The sequence below is a fragment of the Aplidium turbinatum genome, chromosome 17, assembly GCF_918807975.1.
Source record: "Aplidium turbinatum chromosome 17, kaAplTurb1.1, whole genome shotgun sequence".
Taxonomy (NCBI): domain Eukaryota; kingdom Metazoa; phylum Chordata; class Ascidiacea; order Aplousobranchia; family Polyclinidae; genus Aplidium; species Aplidium turbinatum.
In genome coordinates, this window is record NC_137488.1 from 20,633,761 (window position 1) to 20,645,915 (window position 12,155).

At 39.2% G+C, this 12,155-nt stretch overlaps 3 protein-coding genes across 3 annotated transcripts; 2 read left to right on the plus strand and 1 right to left on the minus strand.

Moving 5' to 3' along the window:
* Nucleotides 1–534: 534 nt before the first annotated feature.
* On the plus strand, nucleotides 535–1,739 carry LOC145786398 (peptidyl-tRNA hydrolase 2, mitochondrial-like). The gene has a single exon (XM_082598044.1). It carries the CDS (start codon nucleotides 583–585, stop codon nucleotides 1,114–1,116), a length of 534 nt encoding a protein of 177 aa, XP_082454170.1. The 5' UTR covers nucleotides 535–582; the 3' UTR covers nucleotides 1,117–1,739.
* A 144-nt stretch (nucleotides 1,740–1,883) lies between these two features.
* On the plus strand, nucleotides 1,884–3,199 carry LOC145786399 (peptidyl-tRNA hydrolase 2, mitochondrial-like). Its single transcript, XM_082598045.1, has one exon. The coding sequence runs from the start codon at nucleotides 1,897–1,899 to the stop codon at nucleotides 2,320–2,322; it is 426 nt and encodes a 141-aa protein (XP_082454171.1). The 5' UTR covers nucleotides 1,884–1,896; the 3' UTR covers nucleotides 2,323–3,199.
* A 126-nt stretch (nucleotides 3,200–3,325) lies between these two features.
* On the minus strand, nucleotides 3,326–12,038 carry LOC145786397 (large ribosomal subunit protein mL38-like). The gene is made up of 9 exons (XM_082598043.1): nucleotides 11,782–12,038; nucleotides 9,523–9,700; nucleotides 8,533–8,624; nucleotides 7,806–7,943; nucleotides 6,815–7,026; nucleotides 6,486–6,604; nucleotides 5,555–5,713; nucleotides 4,869–5,005; nucleotides 3,326–3,708 (listed from the first exon to the last, which is right to left on the minus strand). Exons 1-9 carry the CDS (start codon nucleotides 11,912–11,914, stop codon nucleotides 3,563–3,565), a joined length of 1,314 nt encoding a protein of 437 aa, XP_082454169.1. The 5' UTR covers nucleotides 11,915–12,038; the 3' UTR covers nucleotides 3,326–3,562.
* Between the last annotated feature and the right edge of the window lie 117 nt (nucleotides 12,039–12,155).

Here is a 12,155-nt window from a genome sequence, read left to right on the forward strand (position 1 = left end):
TAATAGACTGTTAATTTGTCGTTTTTATGCATCAACTTTGATAGCTCATCCATAGTTTCACCGAGAGATTCCATAGACCTCAGCTTGACAATGAAAACCAGTCTACCACTGAGTGGAGTGCTGTTCAAGTATGCTTATAAACTCCTTAGCTTCCTAACTGCAATAAAAAATAACTGAGTGATGGAATCTTTATCCTTAGACTGAAAAAGCCTTTTCTGAAGCTTAATCCTGTCAGTTCCTCATAATTGTTCAGTATTTGGACATCCGATGAAAGCCCAGTCACTGAGATTGACAGAGTGAAGTTTTCCATTGTGGAAATCTGATCTTATACTAGTTTGCTGCTCAATGCTCTAGCATACAATCTAAAAGTTGAATGGTTGTTCCATGATCTTGCCGTTTCATTGGTCACTTATCAAAACAGTTATTAAGAAAACCTGTATGACATGTTTTAAACTTTCCATGGTTTTCATTTACATTACCTGTCTTCTAGCAAATTTTTTTAGGTGATACAATCTGATGAATTTTTTTAGGTGATACATCAAATATTGTTATTTGTGTAGATTTGAGTGACAGTAATTAAATATGGTAAAATCTAGTTTTTCTCTCGATGAGAAGGTATTGTATGCAATTGCTAGTGCGGCGTGTGGATTATTTGTCGGATGGTGGCTACGTGGAATGAAGAGCAATGATGCTAAAGATGAAAAATCTGAAAACAAACTTACTACTACTAATAATGAAGAAATTCCAAAATATGACTCTGGTGGAGAATTTAAATTGGTCGTTGTTGTACGCCAAGATTTAAAGATGGGAAAAGGAAAAATTGCTGCGCAATGTTCTCATGCAGCAGTGGGAGCTTATAAAAAACTTTTCTCTAAAGATAAAAAGCTGCTTCAATGTTGGGAATATTGTGGCCAACCAAAAGTAGTTGTCAAGTGCCAAGATGAGGAAGAGCTGATGGCCTTGTTTCATCATGCTAAGGCGATTGGAGTCACTGCAACATTAATACATGATGCTGGTAGGACTCAAATCAGTGCAGGAAGTAAAACTGTGCTTGGAGTTGGTCCAGCACCGGAGGACAAAGTGAATATGATAACTGGTCACTTGAGGTTGTTGTAAAATCTAACTTTAGAACTGAAAACAGACGTAACACACTTTCAGTGTTTAGGTCATAAAGGAAGCCTTCTAGTGGAAAGTGTTTGATAAAATCGTTCATAAATCTCAACACTTAACTTTAGTATGTCTGTGTATTTTAGCTCATATGATATGAGTATCAAACATTGTTGGCTGGCAAAATTAACTGTTTATTTGTCTTGTTCAATTAGTGTTTATAACCGGGGAGTTTAAACTGAGGTGAATTTGAAAAAACATAAAATAAATGTTTTATACCATACCTCCAGTTTCATGCTAAAATTACGTACCGGTAGAGATAGTACATTTGAATTCTGAGAGCCTGAAACATTTGAGTTAGAATCCTAATGCATTGACTTATTAAATACATTTTCCCAGATGATACAAACTAACAAAAAAAAATTTCTAAGATAATGTTGTTACATCAACTACTGACATGTAAAGTCGATTTAAATACATGCATCTGTCCGACAACGTTTTCTTGACAAAAGGAATACGGTAGATAATTTTCTGTTAAAGCAGTTAATCTCAATAAGGGGTTCATAGACTACCAATGGATATATAGGTTTGTGAATATCGGTTTGTAAAAAAAAACATTGTATTTCTTTCAGTGAGTTGATACTTTTTTGTTTCAAACGCAAAAATATTTATATACTTTCTTAACAAATGAATCTGCTACCCTGAGCTAGTCGGATTCAATAGATCAACTGCAAATATTTCATAATTCTTGTACAATATTTTCAAACTCTGGACTTTAATTTTACGTTCATGTTGCCAAAAAGATGGTTCGGAATCTGTGTGAACCTGATCAAGCAGGTGCAGCAATCTTTTTCTTCAACTTTTCTTCCGTCATACAAACTGATGTTGGTGGTGCGACAAGACTTGGGCATGTCGAAAGGGAAGATTGCCGCGCAGTGTGCTCATGCCGCGGTTGGAGCTTACAAACAGGCGGTTGGCAGCAACGCGGTGAGACTGTGGGAACTAAGCGGACAACAGAAAGTTGCTGTCAAGTGCAAAGACGTCAGTGAATTATTGGACTTATGTGAGAAAGCAAAAGCCGTTGACTTGCCTGTGACTCTTGTACAAGATGCAGGGAGGACCCAAGTGAAACGGGGAGAGCACACAGTGCTTGCTGTGGGTCCGGGACCGAGCGATAAAATTGATATGATAACTGGACGATTAAAATTGATGTGATAATAATTGTATGATTTCTCTTCTGCCTCGTAGCTAGTTTATTGTCATAGCAACCGTGCTTGCCATTCTTCATCAGTGTTGCGGCAGCATTGATGTTATTCAAAGAGCTTGATTAAATAATTGTATGGAAATGATTAATGAGCTCAATTCGGGCTGTCCATAAAAGACGTCCTCATAAAATTAAAAAAAAATGACCTCCATGTCAATGAGTCCGCAATGTTCAACACCCCTGACTGCGGACGTCTTTTATGGACAACCCCTCATCTAATCAAGATGAGTTTATCACTGATTAGTTATATTTTCTCACCCCTCATCAGTCCTTTGCTATTGGTTTAAAATTTTATCATTGAAAATAACTGGCGGTCCACTTCTCGTACTTGTTCTCTGGTGACAGGTGCTGCATTTTTATGTTTTATTGCTTGTTTTGCTTTAAGTGCGCGATAGCTCAAGAAACAATCTAGGAATTCGTTATTATGAATTGCCCACTGTTAATCATTCATTCACTTCTTGCCGTTTATACTGAAAATAAGGTAGTCTTCGTTTAGATGACACAAAAAAGTAAAGGCGAGTCCAATACTTGATCTAAGCATCGGATAATGAGATGATAAGGTTCTCATTATACTAAGCTTTCAGCACTAACGAGAGTAGTGTGGGCGTGGCCAGTTCCTTTCTCTCGGCCACCTTTCCTTCAACAACTAGGCCCACCCGATTTACAACACCCTAGCTAGAGGGGAGCGGTGTTTTTTTAACAAACAGGAATTCGAACCAGGATTGCATGATTGGTAAGCGAGCGCCTTATCCGCTGCGCTATCCCACCACAAGATGGTGCTTTTGTTTATTCATTTCAAATAAAGCAACTTAAAATTTAAAGCGATCATGGTCGGGCAACGGAAAGCTTCGCGTGAAGCCAAAATGTTCAAACACTACGCGTCGATAATTGGCTGATATATTTATCAAACGTTGTTAAACGTCTACTGAGTTAACGAAGAATGGACAAAAGGAACAGCTGGCAACACTTTTATTTAACACCACACTCTCAGGAAGTCGTGTAGGAATCCAGAGGTCGGTGCAATTGAAACGATGGCTAAGTGTTAAAAGTACTCGATATTACAAAACTGCATCAACTTTATCGAGTCGGAGAAAAATTGAAGATTGCTCCAAAACTCTTATGCAGCCAATCGCTACGTAGAATCCAAACCGAGGCGCAAATAGCGTGCAGTTATGGCGTCATAATACGGTACTAAGAAAACGCCCCACCGCCGGGATAAATAGGTTCTTTAGGCATGTAGCTCTTCAGATGGTCTATCGTCTTTTTATGCGGGTAATCTGACAACGGTGCCTTTCGCTCTGGCGTCGGGCAGAACTCGTACACAGGTTCTGCCATATCTGCAACACAAGTACAGACTGTGACCAGGGATATCTATAGAAGGGGATATGAAGGCTCACAGCGCTTGCCTTATTCTCATGACACTACCAGGGCGGTAGTTTGCAGTGCTTTAAACATGTGTTTATTTTTAAATCATAGAAAGTTTTGTAGTGCAGCTGGTATAATGAGCTACAGAAGACAGTTAGCAAATGTTACGTAGAGCATTTTCAAAGAATACTTGTTTACAAAGACAGTTGAAAAGTTACCAGTAAGCTGTTTTTTTTTTAAACAAAGCCTTTGAAGTAGGCTGGATGTAAAGCAAGTATATGGGTAGTTGAATTAACAAGCAACCATGAGCATGCAGTGAATATCCAGGCCTGATGCTAATAGCGCAATGCAAGTTATCATAACAAGATTTATTAAATTACTATCGGTGCCAATTGTCATTTTACGATAAACACAGATTATTTACGATAAACAAAAGCCCTTCTATTGTCAGACGTAATAAAAGCCTTCGTATCCCCTTCTTTAGATATCCCTGACTGTGACGTCAATGCGAGATGCGGAAGTCACGAGAGAGAGCGGGTCACGATGAAAATTGATAAAATGTCTAGCATTTTATATTTTCCATCATACATGTCCGAGAGACAGTTAGGGCGACAATAAGCATTGTCTGTAACAAAGCTTACGCCTGGTTGTTGAAAATTTGAATTTAATACCGGTACAGTAATAGCATTTTTACAGCACCACAGTGCAAACTATGCTCTTGGGCGCTGTGCAAGTGTGCATGACGATGGTGATAAAATATTCATTCAGTTATAATGTTCAAACAATGATTTCAACTGAGTGTTGAACTGGCAGGCTTGTAATATGCGAGTAAAGCGCCAAGATAACTTGGCGACAATACAGGCAGACGATGAAGCGATTTTAGTATTTGAGGAATATGGCCATGGTTATGTGTTAGAGTGTTTAAGTAAGTGGCAGCATTCTGATATCGCTGAAGGTGCAAAATTGTGGACTGGAGAAAAGAATGTCGACCTTGATGTCCATGTTCAAGCATGCCAAAAAAAGTGCCAAATCACAGCCCAAGGCGCTCTTGAGAGGTGTCGAAGGCCGTCCAAGCGCTGTCACTATACAACCGACAAATGAAGTAAAAGTACAACCACAGCAATTCACTCACTTAGCCTTTGGTGGAAAGTTTCCTGTACCGTTGAGTCCCATTTGGTCTGAAAAAACCTCAAGGACACGGGAGTGAGTTGATCTTTGAATCTTTCGGCGAATAGTTTGGTCTTGAAGGACCGATGCTGAAGAGACAAGCTGTTGACAAAAAAATAATGTCATACAATGCATGAGTGAGCACTGAGCACCACACCCATTGTGATGTCAGGATACCTCTTTCTCTTGTCAACACATTTAACCCCCAAAGCAGTTTATTACTTATTTAAAGCAAAAACAGACATGAATATAAGTTACGCGCTACCTAAGGTTTCAGGTTAGGGAACGTTCAAATATTACGTAACGCCTTCGAGGGGGAGGGGGGGTTTATGCAAAGTGTTACGTTAGCGTCACATTGGGGGGGAGGGGGTTCAAGCAAAACGTTACGTAACGCTTTCGAGTACGGAATGGTAGTTTTTTGTGCTGAATTCGTACTGAAAAAGCGTTACATGGGGGAGGGGGGATTGAAAAAAGCGTTACGTTGGCGTTACATGGGGGAGGGGGGGCTCAAAAATTCGGAAAAAAAGCGTTACGCAATATTTGAACGTTCCCTTAGATAACAATCATCAGGCGCAACACTTATTCAAATAGATTTATACTCTACTTGAATAAGTTTTGTGCCTGATAAATGTTGATTTGCGCTGAACCTACCAAGGAAGTTCTCGCTTTTCTTCTGAAAAATCAATGATTTGCTTTTGTTTGAATAACAAGAAAACCATTCGGACGTAACCGATACCGCGTAGAGGGATGGGTTGCAAGTAGTCCAGCAGTGTTTCCCCACTGGAAACGTCACTTCCTTTTATGTTCCCACTGTTAAACAAAAACATGAATAAACTAGACCTGTGATGACAAGTTTCCGTTAGATGGATTCATCGTCGGCCGAGTGGTGAGAACCCTGGTGCGATGTTCGATAGGGCGCCGGTTTGACACCGCTCATGAGCATGCGGCTATGTTTTTGGCAATGACACTTAAAAGCATGCCTGAAGGTGGACATAAAGATTGGCTTCCTTGCCTTCCCCTCTACTTAATCTAAATCTTCAACCACAAGATGTAAGCCTGGACAGTGGACAAAAAAAAGCATCGGCGGTGAAAGCGATTCTACACAACCAGTGTGACGTCAAATGTTTGCGGTTAATGGGTTTGCTCCAAGTTACGAACTGCAAAGCCTCATCGGGAAGAATGATTGATTAGATCCATGCCATCCTACAAGTATCATCAAAAGGCAGGGATCGCGTTAGTTTTTATTCGGTCAATGACTAATATTTAAGAAAAAAGATAAAGAAGAATGAAGTGGACAACATCGGAATGGAAGAAGATGCGACGGACAGAATGAGATAGAGCATTGAAGTGAAGATAATGTCAATGAAGTAACATAACAAGTAATAATTTTTGTAATGAAGTACAGATGAAGAATAACAGTAAAGACAATCGCTGCAAGGAAATAATCGGTCACCCCCACGGCCCACAAGTGGAAACAAAACCGAATTTAGATGATGACGTAATCCAAAATTCAACAAACTCTGTGCTTGCTAACCAATCCATACAAGCCAGTTTCGGTATGATAGCAATGAGACGCACTCACACGAGCCAGTGGTTGTATTCCGAGTCTCGATCTTCAATGTTGCCATCTGGGCTCGTCAGGAGGAGTGTCCACAAGTCATCATCTGTGCTCTCGATATCAACGATAGGAGGAATCGCAGTCTATCAAGAACAAGGAACAAACTGACAGAAACTCGTCGTGTTAGATCATGACCCGGTGACGATGCGATTGAATGGACCATTAGACGCTAATAAATCTCAAAGTCAAAGGGGTATGCCTCATACGCCATCAAACATTAGCGACATGATTGTTGACACAACAATTGCTATTTTTAGCACAGGCAGATATCCGGAGAATGATGAAGCTGCTACCTCTGCAGGTGAAAGTTCGTTCCCGTAATAGACAGGACAGACGTCATCACCATCCGCCTCGTATCCGAGCATCATCCGCACGACTGGGTAGAAGTGGCAATCATCGAACAAGTCCCTGTATATTCCGTAGTGCATTGCTATGCTATGGATGTCAGACACACCTTTGGAACTTCCTTCCAAGTCCTCCAATATGCTGTCCACGTCGACTTTTACTACAACATTGGTTGAGATGTTACACTGAAGAAATATTAAGTACCGGTAAAGTGTGTAACCTGCAGGAACAGCAGCATGGCCAAAAACGGCCACGTTCCGATCAAATTAATGAGGTCGCGGTCGTTTGAGCCTTCAGGGTCTCTAACGTGATGAACGAGATGGTCACTGTCAAGTAAACCACAGTGGGAGATTATCTAGGTGCGCTGTCCAATGAACAATTGTGTTCGTTGAAAGTGGCCACCGGTTTGCATGCTGATATGGCAATATGGCATACACGACGAAGCAAGTGAGGCAGATCTAGGTTTCTAATGGTACAACTTCGTGTGCGAACGGTTACGATTATACAGCGTCTACATCACGTGCATGGACCAACAATACCCGAACTGTACCATGCTCGTAAAATATAAATTCGGCTAGTTCCCTATTTCGGTACAGTCTTTCTCGGCTAATTCCCTATTCAGCAAATTTTTGAAAATCCAACCATAATCCTTCTGTAGTCCAACAAAATCCTTAAGTAAATCTAACGAACCAGCCAAAAAAGACTGCAGCCGAATCGGACCAGCTGAATCGGACTAGCCGAATAGTAGCAGACCCGTGCCCATGTCCCATTGAAGTCTCTGGCCTGGCTATGTTTATTGTGCTCTTTTCGCCGTGCCATTTATTTGTACCCGCACGTTGTTGATGCAGATAAAACATTTCATCACCATTTATCTCAATAGATGCAGCTTCAACATTAAATGATCACGGAATACGTTGACAGCAATACGGTGGAACTTACATGTCCTGTTCCTGGCCGCTCTTTCTCTTTCCGGACAAGTTTTAATTGACTTCAGTTCCTCCTTCAATGCCTTCACCTCTTTCTTGCTTTTTCTCTGCCGGAGAAGAGGCAAGCCAATGTCAACATAGTCAGGCTCATCTGCACAAATGGTTAAGCACAGTGATTAAATATTTATAGGAAAAGTTTGGTCTAAAAAATGTAGAAAAATGGCGAAAGTAATAATATATTTTAAATATCTTGTCTGTACTTGCTCAACTTAAGCGCCCGACTTACGATCAAGTGGGGCTGGTTCAACTCTCGGGGTATGCACTTAAGCAACGCATTTCAGAACTGCTCTCCATTCAGCGTCACCTAGTGAATGGAATAATTTTCCAGCAACAAGACTTCAACAATGGAAAACTTCACTCTGCCAATCTCGGTAACCGGCCCTGTGTTAGAAGCATCTACTGTAAAGTATTCGAAACTACCAAAAATAACCAATCAAAGCTTTGTCAGTCTGAGGATAAAGATTCAAAACCAACATATATAATCATACCATTAGAAAATACTGGTACCCTTATCCGTAGCCCATAATGGCATCTCATATAAATTTCCAAGTTTTATTAAAAAAACATATAATAAAATTCCAAATATTGTACTTTGTCAGCCTGTCAGGAAATTTAGAGTTTGACAGTCCAACACAAACACAACATTCAAACTTCTTCCATAAACACAATAAAGCACCCACCATTTCGCCTTCTTCCCCAGAAATCTGCAGTTTTCCAAAATATTTCCTGAGTACGCAGCTTCCTCCTTGCCCGTTCAGCTTCTTTCACATAGCTATACAAATCGAGTTGGGTATGAGCAAGAAGCCAGTTGACAACAAATAATTTCTCAAAGCTTTTAAAGAAATTGCAAACTGTATTTTTGTCCAGCTTCCCAAACAAGAAAATCATTATCAAATTATGTTTTTCAAAGTACATGTTTAACAGAACATTTCTACACTCGTAGGCCCCTCTACATGATTGATTAGCTGCACACATGGCAGAATTCACATCGGCTCTCTCATTCTCACGATCTCAACAAACCCATCTTCTGATGAAACTTTTATTCACTTCACAATCATGTTATGACAAACTTCAAAGACCTACTGTGAAAAAGAAAGCTTATACCTTAAACATGTATCAGTTTGGCCCATCATATGATCAAAGGATCCATGTGAATGCAAGTTGACTTAATACCCGTCAACAAATAAAAGAAATACAAAATTATCAACTTCTCAATGCACTGGTAGTTTAACAACAACATGTAGCAAAAATAATGTTGAATTTTGAAGATTACTTAATGAACAGGTCTGGGTGCTTGAGCACCTTTACAGAAAAAGGTTGCTTAAATATTGCATTAACAATATTGCATCATGCAAGTGGAAGAATGACATATTTGGTATTAGAAAGTGGAATAATCAAAGTGGTATGGTAGGCCAAATACTGTAGTTTTATATTTGAATAGTCCAAAACTATCAATCAGTTTGTGTGCCCTCCAGCTATGGGTGTTTTTTTTTATTTTTTAAACTAAGTTTGTGCAGTTGCTTATCAATCATGAGCCCCTTATACACAAACACAGAAAACATTTAGGCTCATAAGATCTTTGGTGGTGCAGCAAGTTAGTCAAGCGACTGTAATATTTGTAAACATCAAGAAATTTGTCACAGTTACTTAAATAATAATACGGTACATACTTGTTGTAGCAGCCGTAAGTAGGTAAGTCATCTCTTCCATAAAATTTTTCATTTGGTAATGGTTTATAATCCTTGCTTTGTCTGTAAGCAGGCACAAAAACTCTATTAAAACCTTTCAGAGGAGATCTTTGTTTGTGAAGCATTGCTTGATACACCTTTTCTTGATATTTCTCCTCATCTGTATAAATAAAAACACCAAGATAATAATAATAATATATATAATAATAATCGTGCTTTTATTTGTGCCCATTGCGATAACATACAGTAGGCTACACTGCGATCACAGATGCGATACAACAGACGACAGGAAGTCAGCGAAGTGACATTATAGTCTTCGAGTCAGCTGCTTCCTTTATTTTGGCTTGCCATTAAGTGTCTTTGCCGATACACAGCCGCGTGCTCTGGAGCCAGGGATATCTAGAGAAGGGGATATGAAGGCTCGCAGCGATTGCCTTATTCTCATGACACTACCAGGGCGGTAGTTTGTAGTGCTTTAAACATGTGGTTCTTTTTAAAATCGTAGAAAGTTTTGTAGTGCGGCTGGTACAATGAGCTACAGAGGACAGTTAGCAAATGTTACGTAGAGCATAGTTAAAGAATACTTGTTTACAAACACAGTTGAAAAGTTACCGGTAAGCTGTTTTTTTTAACAAAGCCTTTGCAGCAGGCTGGATGTAACGCAAGTATATGGGTAGTTGAATTAACAAGCAACCATGAGCATGCTGTGAATATCCAGGCCTGATTCTAATAGCGCAATTCAAGTTATCATAACAAGATTTATTAAACTACTATCGGTGCCAATTGTCATTTTACGATAAACGCAGATTAATTACGATAAACAAAAGCCCTTCTATTGTCAGGCGTAATAAAAGCCTTCGTATCCCCTACTTTAGATATCCCTGTCTGGAGCGGTGTCGAACCCACGTCCTTTCGAACGTCGCGCAGACGTTCTCACCACGCGGTGAGTCGATAAACACTATGATATAGCAATGTTTTAAAAATAGCAAACTAGCATAACTTTTAAACATATTATACTAAATTGGAATAAAAAATAAACCACAGTACCGGTAGCCTACTGAAAATGCATATTTTCATATTCTCACAATTAAGAAAGTTTGGTGCATTACTTTTATGTTTTCCAGGACTACAACCCTCAGAACTAGTTTTTTTTTCGGTCATTTATCGGTCATTGACCGATTTTTTAGAAAAATGTCCGAAAAAAAATAGTCAATTTGGTCAAAATGTCCGAAAAAATATACAGTCAATTGACTGGTCATAACTATATGGTCAATTGACTATGACCAAAAATGACTAAAATGACCGAAATCAATAAAACTGACCAAATGTTTTCAAGTCATTTTGGACAAATGACCGAAAAGTCTCAGCGAAAAAAAAAACCAGCCTCAGAGATTATAGTCCTATGTATAGTAATTATAACCTCTGCTAAGTTTTTGTCACATAAAGACACAATTAAAAAATAGGGACAGGCAATTTACTGTACTGGAGAACTGCACGCCCAGTAAAGCTGGTACGGTACTAAAAAGCTTAACTACGGATCAAAAAGATATGATGCCTGGACATTCTATATTCAAGGAAAATGAATGACATAGTCCGTTAACAAATTATCATGTTGCAGATTGCAATTCCAGATATTGAATCCTCTTCAGTGCAACTTTACAACCAATACAGACATTTTACTGTAACTATACGATACTTATAAAATAGATTGAGTTTCTCTTGTAGCAGCATGATTGTTGCTTACTTTACAATGTAGATATTAACAACCTGTTTTAGCCTGATGCTGCGAGTTTGCTGTGGTAATTAGCGAGTAGCACTAGTTTTCGAAATGACAATCATCATAGCACATGACTAGAGAATTGTGTTTTGAAAGCTAGTGCATTTCGTTATTACCACAGCGAACTCGCATCATCAGGCTAAAACAGGTCGTTAATATCTACATTGTAAAGTAAGATATTGTTGCTGTCGGTTTCATACGCATTGAAGTAACTACTAATGATCACTCAAGCTAGCAAGGTACTTAGGTTCTTGAACAAAATGTAGCCTACTTGCCAAGCATTTTATGCTTGAGTCAGTTTTGAATAGGTAATGGGAAAACTTTTATTGTTTATTTTCTCACAAAGATAGGCATGAAGCACAAAATTAAAACATGCCTGGCCTTAGTTGCTTCACTATAATTGATTGGCATAATTAGATTAGCTTATTGCGTGTAAGTTGGTATGGCTTAGGCAGTTTTCCAACCTGTTTGATTTGGGGTAACCTTCTCTGGATTCAAGTCAGGCTTCAATCGGTACCCACTCCTCAAAAATCGAACCGGTATGTGACAACTTGATGCGGATCGGCAAACACACAACGTATATTTCAGGATAACCATGATTCTTTTGTAGACACTTTAAAAACCACACCCACAATGAAAATTACCAGTCAAACTACGTTCTCAACTTCCAGAGATTTTGATCTGGCGTAGACTAATTTCAAGTAAAAGATAGCCAAGCATCTAACTTTTTATTCAGGTCAGGAATCGCTCTCGAAGCAGTGTTGCCAGATTTTTTGAAAAAAAAGAGCCCAAAAATGAGCCAAAGCGATTTAAAAGTAGCCCAATTTGTCGTCGCGAC